At 42.6% G+C, this 19,165-nt stretch overlaps 1 protein-coding gene across 4 annotated transcripts in view; it reads right to left on the bottom strand.

Moving 5' to 3' along the window:
* SLC38A12 (solute carrier family 38 member 12) overlaps positions 1–19,165 on the bottom strand; it is a 242,252-nt gene that overhangs the window by 170,401 nt on the left and 52,686 nt on the right. For all 4 annotated transcript variants that reach the window (XM_078610855.1, XM_078610854.1, XM_078610852.1 and 1 more), the window contains exon 7: positions 14,577–14,676. In XM_078610855.1, the coding sequence (XP_078466981.1) occupies positions 14,577–14,676 (100 nt within the window). The remainder of the gene's footprint in view (positions 1–14,576; positions 14,677–19,165) is intronic.

Here is a 19,165-nt window from a genome sequence, read left to right as displayed (position 1 = left end):
AACTTTACAGGGTCTCAGAAGCAGTTCTCTCACGTGGGGTTGCACTGCCTTGCCAGAGTTCCTGATGCATGTCGTCTAACGCCACGATGCCGAGAGCAGGCTAACGATAACACTGCGGGGAAATACATTGTTACTTCTGCATAAATCATTATCACGAAGGTAGTGATGCTCCAAATGGGTGAACCATATTATCAGTTACACCCACTTTCCTCTGCCAGACGAGCCAAAATCAAACGGTGAAACTCTGGCCTCACAAGATACATGAATCTGGCTCAGGGCCAAATAGGGCAGGGTCGGGGATAATCGATGCATTCATTGCAAGCTACGAAAGGGGCATGGTTCGGGTTCTGCATTGAAAAAAAACCTGGCCCCTCCTCTCCTGAGCCATGCTGTGCTGGCTTTGCATGACACCAGAGTCAAGTGCTTTCATCCTCGCAGCGGCTTTTGGCTAGCCAAAGACGGTCACTGCATCGCGCGCTTTCAGATGCGCTTCTGCGACCGTCTGGAACGCTCTTCATTCTGATATTAGGAAGCCACTGGAGCTATGCACGTTTAAATAATCGAGAATGAAAACTACTTTCTTCATAACTGATTTTTGTGTTTAGTTTGTTGTCCTTCCCCGTACGATAACATGAATGGGGATATGGCTGCCCGTCAAGAGTTTTCAACGGAGAGGGATGGTTTTGCAGGCCCGTGCTCAGTGGGGTCTACAAGACGTAACCCCCCCCCCCAAGGAGAAGACAGTGTAAGGATTTGGCCCTCAGCAATGCGTCGCGGTGGAAAGGGGCAGCTGGGCTCAACAGCACAGAGAGGGTCAAACCGTGACGGTAAAGGGTATATCGGGCTTTCAGAAAACTGCCAATGCCATTTAAAAATGTGCAGAATGCAATGGGTTTATTTATTTGGTTGTTTTTTTTTCATGTTTAAAATTGTTGTGCTAAATTACTTTTTGTGGAATGGTTTAACATGTCTACAAAATAAAAGAATATATAATTTTGCCTAGCGGGTCAGGTGTCACCACTGAATTTCAGTGATTTTTCTCATATTCTTCCCAACATAAGAAATATAAACTATACCACCTTCTATCATCCTGTATTACGTATTGATTATTTCAACACTAATACAGTCATACGTTATCCTACAGTCAAAAACTACCTTTCAGTAATTACTCTGATAGTTTTCATTGACAAATGTTCTGCTCTATCTAAAAACACATAAATCCTCAATCAGCAGCAATAATCACATTAATAAGCTCGGAACACTGGACACTTGACCACACCAAATCAGTATGCATGCACTCTTGTCTTCATGTGCTGCATCTGCTGGGTTGCAACGTGAATTAAACACTCAACTCACAATCAGAGGATTTAGCTCAAATCCGTATTGGAGGTCATCTGACCCTATCAGCCCTCCAGAGCAGAGGAAAAAAAAGTACCACTCTTAGAGAAGTCAAGAGTGGTCATAGTGTACAGTGACTGGCTCCCACCATGGCAATGTGGAATTTCCACCATCGACTTAGGGCTACCAAAAGAGGTGAGCACTGTCCCATTGCACAAAGGAGCAGGGAGAGAATCGTATCTGGAGTGCTGAGCCTTAACCACGACGTGGACTGACAACGTTCTGCTTATAGAAGACTATGCTGACAGTGCTACCAGACCAGGTATAACACATACAGTTTAAGCTACAGATAAGCACAACTTACATCAGCACAGATCTGATATAAGCAACACATGCTCACATGACACTGGTGAGGGAAAGGCGAAGGCAAATGTCTTTATAACAAGCACACTCCAGATATAAGAGCACGTGCACACTCTTCCAAGTGGCATGCCGAAATCTCACTAATAATCTACAGGTTCCCGTGGCTCTATGCGGGTTCGGTTTGTGCGACTTTGTGTATATGCAGATAACCTATTTCTACTTAAAATTCGCTAGGCAGTATGCAGTTTGTATTCACTCATATGCGGCTATGCAGTCAGAGGAGGGACCACATTGTGTGTGCGTGCACCATATGTGCTACACGGTAGGCAGCTGTCTCCTCGTGCAGTGCATTGTGGTTAGGGTGACCGTGCCGCCCATGCTACACGATTTTGCTTGGTGCGCCCTTTTCTTGGAACGCACCTTCCGCATAAAGCGAGGGAATCCTGTGTGTGCCTTGCTATGGAGGGGTCCAGATTAACATCGGAGTTAAGTGCTCCGATGCAGGAGCATAGCGTCCCCTGAATTGTATTGGCCCCCACTGGTTATAGAGCAGTGTTCTTCATGTCAAGGCCTAAAGGCCACTAGCAGCCCCTGGTGGCCTTTAGTGTGGCCCCCTGACGTGAGGCCACCGACAATACACAAGATGTACAAACACTGCTGGCAGCAGGTGGTGTGGCGGCCCTCACACCGGCGATGTGCCCCCCCCACCCCCTTTGAATATTAGTGAAGAACACGATTACAGACAGTGGCACGTTACGCAGTACCAGACCAGTCCTCCCCTGTCCCCTCTTCTACTCAGGCTCTTCCCAGAGGTGAACCTGGAACTGTATCAAATACCCAGCTCCCCGCTTCACACCCTAACCCAGCCCCTTCGGCCAGCACTCAGGTGATGGAGATGGATAGGGGCAGCTCGATAAACATGAGGACATCACGCCCACTTTCATCAGTCCCTATTTCACGGTCATTCAAATAAGACTATTTTATTAGTGCGAGTAAATTACCTAATTACTCAATAACACAAACGTTCTGAGCTTGCACGGTAAAATATTACTACAGAATGAACTAGCTAATCTCGTGAAATCATAAAAAAGAGCTGTATTTTTGTAAAACGAGTAAACATTTAACTTTTTAGGATATCACAGTTTGAATGAATGTACGTTGAACTTCTTTCACGCCATAGGTAGCCAGCCGTGCTAATCAGAGGTGCGATTAGCACGGTCGGAGTTTAGCCTGAAGACTACACAGAGGCAAGTGCCCGTGTAAGAGCACCTTGTAGGACTGGTGCAGCACATGCCACGCAGTGTGGGGCCAGACTCCCCCACACATCTGCTCCCCTTCGTCTCCCCCAGCACGGAAAGGCAGACAAGGCGCCGCAGTCATTTTGAATGCCGAGTCGTCATAAAAGTGGCCCACGTCGTTTAATACAGCGTGCTTCAAAACAATGTTAACACTTACATGGGACTATCGTTTGTAATGGAAAAAGAACGGATGATGCTGCACTATAACATGATAACAAATGTGTGTTAGTAGCTTCAAAAAGTCAAGGAGTCTCCACTTGTTCGCCATCGTTGTCAACGCGTAGCCTGGAATCTTCTTCAGGTGGTCTCCAGAGCCCAGAGGCACATTTATTGTGGTGATGTTGCAAATTCTCAGTAGTGTTAAAACATTTTTGAAGCACCCTGTATAATTTACCACGAATGTGCACGGCCAAAAATCGAACCCAGGTTGCAAGAATTGCAGCACAAGGCACTGACGCGCAAATCCACTGATCCATAATAACCAACATACGCATCCTCTCTCTCTCACTCCTGATGACGCACGCATTATCTTATCTTCTTTGCATGATGTTAAATGCACAACCGGAGTAGTGCAAGGGTTAAAATACACTTTTTCACTAATGCATTAACTCACAATGGCATTACAAGCGCAGCAATTTCTATGCTCTATTAGCCTAACAAACAAAGTAATCTGGAACCAGACCAGCCGTGGCAACATTGATGACAAATTGCTTGAAATGGGGGTGGGGTTTTAGAGCTGGCATTTTCCAGTCCTTTTGCTTAGGCGGTAAACATTGACATGCAGGTCACTGGCTGTGCTGCCAAAGGCACGCCAAGCCGATGGGCACGTGGTTTGATTAAAGTGGCCAGAAGCAGTGTGGGGCAGGCCGCGACAGTCAGAGCTGCATGGCGGCCAGTGAGCTCGCCATGCACGCCGACGTATCGAGCGATGGTGTGCGTGAGAGTGGCACCGGTTTGATATGCTGCCATGACAATTATTTATTTGCCCAGGAAAGCCTTGGTGAGTTGTTAAGCCTCTTGTTTTCAGTAATAGTGCAGCTTCATATTATTTGCTCATTTTCATTCATAAGTATTTTTGAACATCATCGGATACCTACCCTGAGAAAAACAATGCACATGAGAGATGCAGACCAAAAACTCCGTACAAAATCGGGCAACAGTCTACCTCGTGTACTGCCTTCCTCATCAGGTGCACTTCAGAATCAGAATCTTGATTTAGACTGGAGGAATCCGAAGAGCTATGAAGCTCTATTTCACGTCCAGTATGGGCGGGTGAGCAAGTTACAACAACAGTACAAAAAGACGATAGGAGTGAAAAATAGAGAAAATGGTAAGAAAGTTACAAAATATAAATAAATAATGTTTTTTGGGGGGGGATTATATAAGTCCGATTTTTATAAACAAAATATAAGCTTGGGCAAGGCAGTAAAACAACGAAAACAGTCCCAGAGCACACCAAGACAACACACAAATCCTTCAATAGAATGGCACATGAACATTGAACTATCGACATGGAGGTAAGGGTCAAGTGGCCATTGCAGGGGAGAAATTTCACCTCAATGGCTCACCACGTGTACTTAAAAAGCACACTGGATTAAATTGATGAAGCATTGCCCGGCAGGATACGCACATTGCGATCGGCCATGGACCGCACCAACAGGAAGGCCCAAGCTGTTCCCTCCTCAACGCCCCTGTACCAAGTGATCAGTATTCCGTGGGTTAAAACGCAATTTTCAACTGCCTCTGCAACAGTTGCAATAATCTTGAAAGTGTCAAGGTTGTTGTGTGATCTGGCACTCAGGTGTAATCTGGCAGTGCAGAGATTACACGTTCCTGGACCTCTTCAGGCTGGTTCAGCGCTAAATCTAAAGCAAAAACACTTTCAGGCTTAGACCTATGGAGCGCATGAATGGCTCAGAAAGCTGGAGATTAAAACAATTACACCTGGATCAACAATAACAGCAAACAATCATGTGGACCAATATGACAGAGTGAAACGTAATGCACATGGAACAAGTGTCCCAAAGATATTGAATCACTCCACCAACCACTCCGAGGCGCAGGGGAATGGTAAGTTTAAGATCACGTTGCTTTAAATGTTTTCTTTAAATCCGTAAGTGAAACTTGACTACGCATCAAAAGCTCACCAGACAGGTTAATGGGACAATTATTCTAATAATGGCTAAACTAATATTAGGATAGAGCACACAACAATATAAAGATAATAAATGCACGCTCATAATCAAAGTGGAAGATAATGAAAACACGTTCATAACAATTAACCGTGCCTCCACAAAGGCATGCTTCTGGATCGATAACCGAAATGGAAAACAGTCAATATAAATCACATTTCATCAACACCGTCAGCTTTTTAAGTCTCTCTATTTACATCGTGAGCAAGGGGAAATGTTTGACATGTTTGGCATTAAGATCAAATTCTGCCGTGTGGACAGACAGCCTAGGGGTGGTAACACGCTTGCCGCTGAAGCATTAAGATTGTTGGGACTGAGCAGGTGAGAACGTACTGGCACTGAGTACAACTGCAGGGCACTGTCTTCTTTAGATTTGATGATGTTAACCCTTTCCCGTTCCTAGATGTCTGCAAGTCGTAGGGTGGGTGTCCCATTCACCGCTGAATCTCGGAACGTGCAATCAGCTCAGTTTTAATTTTATTTAGAGAGGCAAAGCGCCGTTGTTTTTAAAGACATTGCACTCAACGCAGAGAACTGGAGTGACACGACCGCACTCTATGAAAGCTGGTGCCAAACTTGGCCACACGCCCTCCCGCATGAAATTGTGTCAGCCTCGATACCGATAAAGTTCATTTATTTTAGTTTTCTGGTTCCGTTCCATTTATTCCGATTCCGTCATCGGAAAGGAATCAGAAATAAAAATTGATGACCTGCAAATACGTCATCGGAACGGGAAAGGGTTAAGGGGCACGCCTGCCAAACATTAACATCTAGAAGAGATATCAGAGCACCAGGCATGATTACAAAACTCACAAGGATACCTGCCAGCGACAATTACGAAACAACATCTCACACAAGAGAAGTTTAAAATGTCTACATAGGGATGGAAGCCATATAGGAGTTTACATAAATTAACTATTGAAAATAAATGTTTGATGCAGTGCAAACAATAAAAAGAAAGGAACTTGTCAAAATTCATTTCGAGTCATAAGAGTGTGTTCGTATGAAAAACACATCATTAATTTACTACGATTCTCAATTATATTATATTCCACGCTCCTTAACAAGCGAACAACGTAAGTGAATTACAATCGTAGTCAGTGCTCTAAAGTGCCGTCGCGTCTGCATCTGATTGAAGGCTTAGGTCGACAACTTGGCACGTTCTCAAGGTCTATGCAATTATGGGGATGAAAACAAAAATGTAAACTTCAAACTTTACGCAACTTTTGCTGAACATGAAACTGACATAACCCAGAAAATCTGGGCAGATTAAAACCTACGTAAATTGAACATCATTGTTCTACAAAATTGGGCAGCCTGCTTATGTCAATAAATCTTGCATATAAATCCATTTGCAAAAACATGTTTACGGTTACAATGGACATGTAAATGTATTATTTCTGAACAGTATTTGTCCTATGAGGAGGATGGCTTGTTATTTACTCTTCTGACATCAGTGGCAAGTGGTGACCAGTTTGGTGAAGTATAGTCAAACAAAGTCATGGCTCCATCGCCAAAAGGCATGGGGAGGAGGCCGTTATCAGTATTGCTGTATTGAAATTGTGATAACGGTGCCATATGATTTGATGACATTTTTATTCTGAACAGAAAGCAGTGCATCACCCCACTGACCTCTGGAAGATGCAATTCCCAGTTACCCACACTAGGTAGTGGATCTTCTCACACACCCTGCTACGGAGAGTACAATTTCAAAGCTTTCATTTTTAAATGTTTATGCAGTCACTTGTGGTTGGCTTGAAAGACTTTCTGACTGCAGATTTTATTAGTGACATTCCATTATTTGGTTTGTATTCATATATATTGTCCATAAAAACACATTTTAATGTTAACATTTTTTTTAATGCTACATTAATACCTCTTGTAATTAAATGCAATTTTAATATTTCAGTTTTGTCCATCCATATAACCATAATCTATTATTCATTTCATCAATTCATTCAATGAAACATAACTAGTCTGTTCTCCTTCCCCCGCACCTCCGATGAGTGTGAAAAAAGTTCAATGTACAGTACACACAAGGCCATTGTGAACCCCAAAAACTAATATGTGCATCTTCTTGGTTCTTTCGGTAAAGTCACGTAGAAGGGAAGTAATAAAATAATAAAAATAAAACATAATAAAATAAAATAATTCTCACGACGTTTCGGCTACAACGCAAGCAGCCGTCTTCAGAAATAATATGTGCAGTCAACGTTATACTGTGCATACAAATTAAGAGGGTAGAGTGGAAATTTCTAAACAATGCAGTCTCCCTTTTATTTTCATCAAAAATTGTCAAGCCATGCCAGTTGTTTACCATTAATCAACAATTCAATTCACGTCTCAGACCATTATAGTTACACATCCTCAGCCATTACAGCTAATGGATCAATGGCATACCACATTGCAGCACTAAGAACGGGGGGGGGGGGGGGGTCTGGCTCTTGGTGAGATGAAAGGAGGCACCCTCTGCGAACTGCTGCCCTCCAGTGGCCTCTGCCGAACAGTGTTTACAGTGACTTGTGTGCATTTACGTGGCAGAAATTCAGACGGACAACATCGTCCATCTCAGTCTTCCCAAATCCCAACATGAGCCACATTGTAAACACCGGCGAAACGATGAATTAAACATGCAGACTGTCCGGCAGTCAGGTCTTTGACTTACCAGGAGATTGCGGGGGATATGAAGGATTAAGTGATGATTGGCTGCTGATGTTTACAGGAGGGACCTGTGATGGAGGTTTTTCCCGACCATCCGGGTTTTACTGTATTATTATAGTTCAGGTACTCCAGTGACATCTGTTGTGTAACTGTTATGAATGCTACAATTGCATCGTTGGAATGCATTGAGAACCAATGATTATCGAAGCATTACTGAACAAGTGTTGAACGGGTTGAACAGTTCGGCAACACAATTAAAAACTGTAAATGATCGTTTTCTTATTTTAAATGGTGCGCAAACTTGTAACCTTTTCAAGTGTTAAACTACTTAAGTCCTTTATTAAAATGACACATCAAAAGGCTGCACTCAAAATGTTCTGCAGAATGCGAGGTTATGCAACCGAAGTGTCTGGTGTAACAACATGTCCGCTAAACTTACATCACCTGCTGTCACTTCTATTCACTACCAAGCTAAGGTACGTCAGGGCCAAGCACAATCTTGTAGAACCTGCACCAAAATTTTTTAACATGCCCCCTTTTTTAAATAAATGTTGAAACCTTTCAGAAATTGCAGGCATACCATTATGCAAACTTAAATCTATTCATTTGGATATGTAATTAGATCGGTGTTTCCATCCAGTCATCAAAATATAGCCAATAGAAATTTATGCAATGCAGAGACATTTTAAAATATAAATCAATGTTGAGCATATCAAGGCCTTCTAACTAATCAACTTTGGTTTCCCCGTGTCAGTTTAATTAACCTCTAATGAATTCGTGATTCATTAATTTATTGTTAAGGTAAGTGTCGCTAAAAACCCTTGATGGTTCAGGCAGGTGACAGCCCAGTGATGTGAAGATACTCGATGCCAAGTGGGGCTCTTGTGGCCTGGGGAATAGAAGTGAATGTGTCCAAAGAATGGAAAACGCTGCAAGATAAAATATAATGGACACAGAATATAAAAATTCCAAGGTGCAGATAAAGCTTTTCGGGAACAAACCACACACTAAACAACTCAGGGACTATTACAGGGACTATCCTGGCATTTAGTGTGCTGTATCATGTCAAAAGTTTCACTTTGAAAAATTAAACATAGTCATCAAATGTAATAAAAGCGCATTTAAAATTATGTACTGAATGAAAGTATGATTACCAATACTTAAAAATTACTGCATATGTATTTAACTTGAATTAAATTGTACATGGACCGCTTTTTTTATACATTTCCTCTCTACAGTGGGTCGTGGAGGTTTTTGACCATACTTCACCACGCTGGTCAGTATATGATGACAGTCATTATATAAACCAATTCGAAAGTATTTAAAAATAACGATTAAGAAACTATTAAGGTACTTAAGCTGCAAGGTTGGGCTCAAGGTAAATATGAATGCCACAGCAAAATTACAAAAATGTAAAGCCTGAACATTCGTCTTGTGGAATGTGTGGGCAGCTTTAAGTCGTCATAAGTTCTCTATTCTCAGGCCTGTGTGGGCCTTTATTCAATGCCCGTGGTCAAGACAGGTGGCCATCGCCATGAGTTCAGGATCTATCCCCACCGCTCGTGTCGTTGTGCCATGGAAGACTCCCATTCTTTAGTTTTCATTCTCCCATTCTTTTGACCCAGGTTCGATTTGCGGGTGGCGCAGATTTATTTTATTTGGCTACGTACAGTGTACAAGAAGTTCGTCATACATACGTACAACAATGATGTGCTTGTGCATTCATTGACCCATGTGTTTGTTAGTTTGCCTTTCTTATCCTCATTTGTTAACTAATAACTGCAATTTTAAATACTGAAAAACATATTATCATGTACTTCTCATTTACATCACACTTACAAACAATAACCGTAAAGTATGCTCAAGCATACAGTTCCTATCTTGAGCCATAATTACGGTACTAAGAATATGAATAACAAAACAAATACCTCAACAACTTCGAAAATAAGTTCACTCAATTAAAACGGAGATTGTAAATTACTAAAAATTACATGACCGACATGCACACTCGCACATGCAAAATCATTCTTCCCTTGATTTTCCACATTTCTTTGATTAAAGAAAAACAAATTGTAATTCAATTAATTTGGCTGATTCAATGTAATTTTAATTAATGACATTATCTTTCCTGGAAAATGTGTAATTGTGATTAAATACTCTCTGCCACGATTAACCCCAGGGCTTGAATTTGAGGACACTCATGGTGCGTTTGCTCCACAATGCAAACGCCCTGCTGCTAAACATTGATTTAATTGAACTGTTCCACAAACATCTGCGAGGGGGTGGCACTGTGGCTTCTCAAAGGGGAAGACGAAGTCGAATGTACGACAAGGCAACGCTGCAATCCATTGTTCGCTCATCGATGCACATGAAGATAAAATATGTATCTACTCATCCATTTGTGTCACATGCAACACAGATTAGCGCAGCGTCAATACGCAAAGGTTTGACTGATGGCGATTTCATTGCAGGTCCAAGCTCCTCAACCTCCACTTTACTTTTTAACGGATTTTCAATAATATCAAATCATTAACTGTTAGTACCAATTAAAACCTTTCATCTAACTCCCCCCCCACCCATTATATTCCAATCTCGTGATCCGCATCATGTCACGGGACGAATACATCTACATCCACAACTCTGGCTGCTAACAGTGTATCTTTTGTCTGAATAAGGCCTCGAAATATATATTTATTTTATTCGGCAATGCTGGAAACATACAGAATTCAGTAAAACCAAATTTAGCCTCATGGCGTTTGTATGGACTCATTGGTGGACTGGACTAAGACCCTCAATGCATTACACCTTTTGAGAACCTGAATTAATCATGCTTCTTTGCCTGTATTTCATACCAAGATCTCAGCTGTGTCAGCTCGGTGATCTGGCACGGCATCAGCACTATGGGCTACCCAGCCACCTCACTTGCGAATTGAATTTATGGGACCCACAAACCATTGCGTGGCTCTTACACGACGCACGTCAAATGCTTTCTCGTCTCCTGTGATGGAACTTGGCAATCGAATGGCAATCCACTCTCGAGCAAAGGTGTCGGAAAATAACTGCATGTCCAATGGTATTGTTAGCCTCACACAAGTATACTAATACTATATAAAGAGAAGCCATATATCTATGATAGTTTTTTTAGTTAGATTTCGTAAATATAAATGTGTCGTTAAACCCGCCACCACCCGACAGTCAACTAGTAAGGTTTGTCACATAAAAAAAGATGCCAATTAGTTACCAGTTCAGCACACCACCGTGTGTTGGAGAGTAAACCCACAACACACCGGTTTAATGACACATTTATACTCATGCGATCTAACCGAAAACACCTCTATTATGAATATTGGTCACGAAAGCTGAAGTGTTAAACAGCAATATGTTTGTTTTCTAAGCAGTGAACTCCCAAATTAAAAGTTGATTTAGCACACTGGATTTAATATGAATCTTAACATAAAAAAATACGCCGGCAAGGCAACGTGATGTCATAAACCAAGAGTCTTGTCACTGCATATAACATTTGTTTGTGGTGACAACAGTGCATTGTTTCAGTAAGGAAATAATGTATCACAAAAGTCGGCAGTGGTTAGTTGGGTCATGATGCGGCTGCAGAGAAATGTACCCTTGTTAGACTGCTGCTTAATCCAGAATCGTTAAATTACATTTGTCAAGAAAGAAAATGTAATTTCATACATATCAGGAGTGGGGAAAACAAACACAACACAAGCCCATTTAGCCAAGTTGCAGATGCAATTCACCTACACTGGAGGAGGTGAACGATGAAAATTCCACACTGCTATGGAAAAGACCATGGGATGGCCGCTATTGACTACACACAAAGTATCACTCATTGTATTGACCCCAGAGAAATTATGGGTTGAGTCAACGACCCCTGGCCAGGATTTTAACTCTCAAACTTCCACTGTAACCACAGTACCATATGATGAATGACACATCTTTAATTGTAAAACAAGTGTAAAAACGTACGCATACATTTAAATGATGTTAACAAATAATTAAATACATCAGACAAATACGAACAATGACAAGATGGTGCTGAAGCTTTTTCAATCTCAGCCTCTTTCCCGCAGGCAACATCACTGAGAATGTTATTTATCCATGGTTTAGGTGGGGAATTGTGTGTTCTGAATATCTGGCCAGCATAATGTCCACATGAAATTGGAGGCATCTTGGCCTGACAGCCATCACCCTCTATTCCCACGCCATTTTCTCCGAGCAACAAAATTCTTGCCACGACGTGTCACGTCTCCCTTCCTCCTCGCCTTTTTGAATAATCCAAAACCTATATTAATTAGCAGGCTGTGTATGTTCATGTTCACAAGCTCCGATTTTAAATGCAACAGTTGAATTAATATATCATTATATGATGAATGAATAGCCTTGCTTTTAATGCACTTGTCACAGAGCAAGCACATTTGAAGGGTTCAGCATTTATACCCAACCTCATGCTGTAATCCCAAAGGGACATTTATTAATGAACCTCAACGTTCCCCAATAACAGATGCTACAGAATCGCATGAGCCAGTCTCATGCCCCAGTCTTGTCCGCTGCAGGCACTGAACATTCCTGAAAATGGCGTTCCTGTTCAAGCAAATTCGTCACGCCAAAATGTATTTCAGATAATATAAATGTAAACCGTCAGAGCCCCCAATCATCCGGCCTCAAATACGGGAGTGGCAGAGCTCTATGCCTAGAGATCATGCGCAGCAGACCTGTGCACTGTGAAACGTGACGAAAATGCCAATCCGCACACCGGCTGCAAATCCATTATGTAGGAACGTCAAAAAGCATGAGTAAATTAACGAAATAATGTGGGCAACCGCGTGGGTCGGTGTGCCAAACCACGATATCAGATTACTTCGCCTGGAACCTGCAGGTCAAAATTTGCACTGGATTCCAGGGAGAATTGCTCGGAACACACTCCAGATGCAGTTGATATGGAAAGGGAGCTTGGTTAATGGTCTCGATCCCAGCGCCCTGTGGACGTTAATATACTGCCCATGTGCCTTCCACGCTGGTGGTTTATGCAAAAAAAAAATCTGCCTAATCTGGAAAAGCCTAATTTATTAACTATGAAATTACTATAAAATTGATAGGCAGTCACTCTCCCTAGGTATGCTTTAATTGGGTGGTTTGAGAATGTAGAAGAGACCTTTATCCAAATGTAATTGTGTTATAACCTTGTCTTTTTTATAACCAACATTTAAACGGCTTTCTGTTCATATATCTTGGCTATTTTTTGCTTCTGGCATTAACGAGTTGAAATATTTTCAAATGTTCTCAACTCATTTTTTATAACACTGTGCATGCAGGTTTCCCATCATAACACAAGGAAACCCAGTTGCACTGGTTTCAGATGCCATAGATGCGCTAATGGAAATCAGTAATTAAACCAGTTCAAACGTTCCATCATAAAGGAATGCTTCTCGTCAAGATTAATCTCATTTATCAATTCAGAAAACCTTCACTGAGTCAAGATTATTTTTAGGAGGATGGTAAATTGGGATGTCCGACCGATTTCGGTTTCGGGAGCGCTTTGCTTGTGGAAGAAAACGAAAACACAAAAAGGAAACTCACAGATGCAATAAAACTCCAAAGTATGCACAGATGGTTTTATAAATCCACTGCTATCTCCCAGCAGGTGCTGAATTATCACAACTCTAAGTGATCCAGAAATACTTACCTCAAAGCAATGGATTACAGGCGTGCAACCAAATGAAAGGGTTATTTCTCTTTCAGTAAATTATAACAATTTGCTGCATATGCTTTTACAATATAGACAAAACACACTAATTTCGCACAAGCAAACCACCTTGACACAAATACACAACGACACAATGAACATGCTCATACCTGCTATGCACTGACCAATATTTACATTATTTAGATTTAACAACACACAAAGGTGAGCTGCTCACAAACAACAGGAAGGCATGACTCCCATCCATACGTCTTGCATGCATGTAATATGACCACCACGTTGCACGTATAATGCTCTCAGTCTTGTCTAATAATTTCCAGTCCGATTCAATCTTCTTCGAGTAACCTCAAGAAACTCTAACGGTGACAAAACCATCTCGCCCGCGTCATCCTCGTCGCCTGTCATCCTCAGCTGGACACCCTCGCCTCCCTCCGCTGGCTTCCATCATCGGCAGCATGGTCAGCTACATCGTCTGCTGCCTGTGCCACTGCAATCTTCCCCTGTGTCTCTCTTCACTCTCCTGTCTCCCTGTACTACAGCTCTCATCGTAGAACTCTCTGCAACAGCAGCGGCACTCGCAACCTCCTCCTCTCTACACCAAGGACCAGGACCATCACTGCTGAGTGTCGTTTCTCCATGCCAACCCCCGCCGTCCCGAACGCCATCATCCCGTTGCTGCACATTCGCAGCGGCATTAAATCTACACCGACTTTTAAGAGACACTTGAAGGCCACACTTCTATCGCCTGGCTTTCGAGCGACACTCAATTTGACTTCATGAGTCAGAGTCACGGTCATATATCTTCGTGAAATATTGTGCGCGTAAAAATTTGCAATATTATTGTTTCCAGCCAGTACGCATTTTCCTGTTATGGGTTTTCCCATCATTTACAGAAAGCGTAGGATTTTAACTCGTGCTACGATTTCTATGAACTCCCGCTATGCATTCAGCCAGTAGGAATCAGAGTGTCCACCCTTCTACGTGTCGTGTACGTCTACCTACCATGCGACGAAGGCCAGCGAGTGTGGGACGGCGGCGGCGTAAATGGCCAGGTCTCCGTACAGGTAGATGACAATGCACAGGTAGAACAGGTGCAGGCCCACTGGGAGACAATGAAACAAAAGGGAGGGACGGCAACACAAGGACACACACGTAAATTTACGCACATATAGACAAATACACAGACACAAAGCTATACCATCACACTCACACACAAATAACAACAGCCACCATTCACCACAAAGTGGCAGTGATGTCACCACGGCACCTGTGCCAGGCCAGATGCACTTTGAGGCCGTGAGAATTGTCGAAGGCTTGCTGACAGGAAGTCATGGGACAAATCCGGATGCCATGGGTTGACTGACTGAGATGACTAACAGATGCACCAGCTGTGCCCCCCACTGTGCCAACTTAGTGCATTTTAGCCGCCCAGCGCTCTGCTCGTTATTTTGAGCGTTGCTCCTTTGCCCTCTGTTGTTGTTAGAAGGCGACTGCCTCCAACTGCCCAGGAACATCCTTCACGAGCCTCGTCCATACACACATATAAACGCGTATACGACAGACCATTCCCTATTGAGCAAATGCTGTAAGCGGGCATCTATTGAGGCCGGCACAGCGCATGAGGGGATGGTTTGGCCAGTCCCATACCTGACCACCTTTGTATTCTCAGTGCTGATGTTTAGACACTGCATTAGGTATTCATTTGAGGCTGAGTCGACCTAAGGAAGCATTAGAACTTCTTCAGTTCTTCGCCACTAAAGTCAGCCATGACTGGGAATTGAACTCAGGTTGGCAGGTTCCACCTCACCCCCCCCACCCCCCACACACACGGACATACTCAGACACACACACAACAATCAGATCCAGCGACATGCACACAGGGGCAGACAGGCACAGACAATACGGCCGGCTACAAACTCTACACGTGGGTAAAGAGATCTTTCGAGCGAGCCCGCCCGCGTTAAACTCGACAAATCTGAACTGGCAGTCGTCCTGCATTTGTTTCGTTCCCTGCGCGGCATTCAGGAGCCTGCCAGGCTGTAAAGCAAGAGCGGACGCGGGGACTGTGAAAACAGAAAGTGAATTGAGGTATCCATCACGCGGTAATCAATATCTCCACTACCTGTTGGCTGCATTTGGTCAAATTGTATGGCCAATATGCCCCTCTGTCAATCCGATGAATGCTTTTGTAGAGACACTTTCTCCATACTGGAGGCTTAAAAGCCAAATCTAAAGCCGGCAGTGGGGAGCACTACAGGAACGTTCTCCGACTGCATTTGCAGCATATTTACGTCGAGAGAAATTTACGTTTCCGATCACCTGGCGGTATCTATTAATAACCCAGCTTTAAACGACACACTCGCTAAAAATCTCTTTTATGACGGGATACAGAATGGCGTACTCTTAAAATCAATAAAAAAGCTCTAATGTAGTAAAGCATTGTAAGTTAACCAGAAGCATACGTTGGTTTTGTGTATAAAAATGTACTGTGTATTATGTCTATGTAGACACTGTGCATGGTGTCCATACAGTTATCATCCATAATCATTATTACTACTATGCGGAGTAGAATGTTGGGGCAAAGTGTATGCCACAGACACTGAAAATTTTCCTTGATCATCCAATGGCTGGAACAGAAGCATTCAAAACAATCACAACCTGAGATTGTTGGTTAACACCTGGTACTCTAAAATATCGATGCATGTTACCAATGTCATATTAGACATATGGAAGGATTAGTGAGATGAAAACCACACGTTAAAAACATCAAAGTATGAAGCGTGTGTATGTGTGTGTGTAAGATTTTATGGACGTAGTTCAAATTGCTATCTAATTATAACGCTTTAATAATGGATGATAATTTTATTGACAGCCTATAAATAAAAAATCAAGGGAAAAATCACCTGCAAACTACAATAAATACAAAACACATTAGAAGGGGGATAATGGAGCAGGCTGAGGGATTTTACAGGAACCTCATAAAGTGCAAGAATGATGGATGAATGGGCGGCCATGATTCCCTGTGCTGCTTTGCATTGCGAATCACTGCTGCTGATGGTAATGTCACAACAATATTAACATTCCAACAACGTTTGCAACTTGAGTCGTATACGTATGTGTGTGTATACTCTTTGGTTCTTTCGGTAAAGTCACGTAGTTAGAAATAAAATAACTACGTGACTTTACTGAAAGAACCAAAGAGTATGGATTCCTGCAGTCATGAAAGCTTCAAATCATGTGTGTGTATGTGAAACTTTGTTCGTACCATTCGCAGCCAACTGCGATAATTGGTTGTGTGGGGGAAGGACAACAACTCAACACAACAACAAGCAGTTGTTAATGCCTCTTACTGGCATCGGTGTGCACGATGCGAACACAACAATAATTTTTTTAAACTTCGATATGAAAAACACACACTCGATGATGATACTATAATTACAATGTTACCTGGAATGGTGACCCCAATATTAACTACTTAACACAGCATAATCATTAGCGTCACTGTGGAAAATATAAAATAAAAACTGAACACGCAGCAGACAATACGTCTCCTTCAGATATCCGTCTCCACATAAAAAATAGTCACACGGTCTTCTGGGAGCGCATCATTTCAGCACCATTGGGTCAAGACAAGCAAGCGTAGGACCGGTTTTGACATACAGTGTCATCGGCAGTCAGGCTTGCTTGAACCACTGCTGTTGAATTGCCAATCCTGGAGGAAAGGGCCCTCTGCCTCTCTCTCGACATGAGACTCCAACGCTCTAGAGCCCTTCTCGGAGGGAATTTGGCCTACTCTTCCATTCACATAATGGAAGAGATGTAGGAGTCAAGCATCGTAGAACAACACCACTGACACAGCGTAGGGAGGCCTTCATCCAGCAGTGGATTGACAAAGGGGTGTAAACTAAACCAAACTAGGCGTTACAGGCAATTAGCCTATTATCACTCCAAAACTCAAGCAGCTTAGTTCCAATTCCATTCTGATGTACTATCCCATGTTGGCCTAACACGTCACCATTCATCATACTTGATGCCTATTGTGCTATAAACGCTTTTAAACGCAAAAAATATATAATGCTTGAGCATTGCATTGAAGGTACACTGCTCTCCCATCATAAACTACTCTAACATCATCCGGTACGGCCTCAGTTGATAAACACAATGCCTAAGCCTCATCCTAACTAGAATAATCCACTCACTTACTGCAACAAACCTGGAAACACACTGTACAAATGTATTTCTAATGAGAATCCCGACACCTGCTTGAAGTTGCTCAGCTCTTCTGCTCGCCATACAAAAATATCTACTCATCTCCCGTTGACTTACCGGAATCTATCCGTCTTACTTGGCTGATCCTAAAAATCTCTACGATATACAATTTAAGCTCACCGTCTAGCATGTTTGGTTTAGCTGCTCAAATTTCAATGACATTCCCATGTTTGGACCTTAATCCAAAAAATCCTTTTATATCTCCTACCTTCGTTGCAGTAATTCTTACTATCACCCAACAATGATTCCTCAGCTGGTGAGACAGGGTCCACTTCACAATGTTTCTTCTACAGCCGCCATGACAACCGAGTGGACTGCACAGGTCAATCCAGTCAATGTCTGAGCCAAGACGGAACATTGTAGCAGAGCGCTGCCGTACTAGCTAGTTTTTCTACATTCGGGCATACTGCAATCTAAGACCAAGCGCCTCTTTCAGCCACCACATTCAGATGGATTCTACAGATGACGCTGCTGCCCAAGTCCCATGAAGAGAACATGGGGGGAGGAGGAGGGGGAGTGTTTAAGGTTTGTATGCTAGTTTTAGCGAATTATGCAAGGCCGGTGCTGCATTGGCACAGCACTTACTGGCCCGGAGAAGCCACACGCTGACCCAACACCAGTTTAACGCCGAATTAACGTTAATTACTCAAGCCGGGTATTCCGGCAACGTGCCACTGGTCGTCATGGCAATGTTCCGATTGCACACCGATGACACGCTGATTCAACTCATCGGTTACGCTGTGGCAGAGCAGCTGGCCCTGATGGCAGCGTGCTCATATATGCCGATCGCTTGCTAATAAAGTAATTATTGCAGGTTTATTATTATAGAAAATAGTTGTAATAATAGGCCTACAGTATTGTGATAATCCCAGGACAATAAAGGAGACATATTTATTCTTAAAGATTATTATTATTCCAAAAGTAACCCGAGTTGGATTCCCATGACAAGTGATATCGAAACCAGTCTAAGCTCCCACATTCAGAAACTATACTGAGCAATGTGGTAAAGTATGGTAACGTATGGTAACGTATGGTAATACGACTCCCACAACTGCCACAGCGTGGGGAGGGCTCCATCCAGCAGTGGATGGGAAAAGGTCTATAAATTATAGATTATTTCATATATATTTTGCTTGAGACTAATTGGATCATCAAAAGGAAGAACAACATATACTGGATACTAACAAGATCAAATCTCCACGAGATCCATTCAAAATGACATTGGTCACATTTTAGATCAATTCCTCTTTATAAATCAGCAGAAACTGTTCTCCAAATTGAAATGCTTACATTGCTCTCTTAGTTATGTCACCACTCCACAG

Source organism: Lampetra planeri, chromosome 35, assembly GCF_965212315.1.
Source record: "Lampetra planeri chromosome 35, kcLamPlan1.2.h2, whole genome shotgun sequence".
Lineage (NCBI taxonomy): Eukaryota > Metazoa > Chordata > Hyperoartia > Petromyzontiformes > Petromyzontidae > Lampetra > Lampetra planeri.
This window is presented reverse-complemented; position numbering and strand designations above follow the sequence as displayed.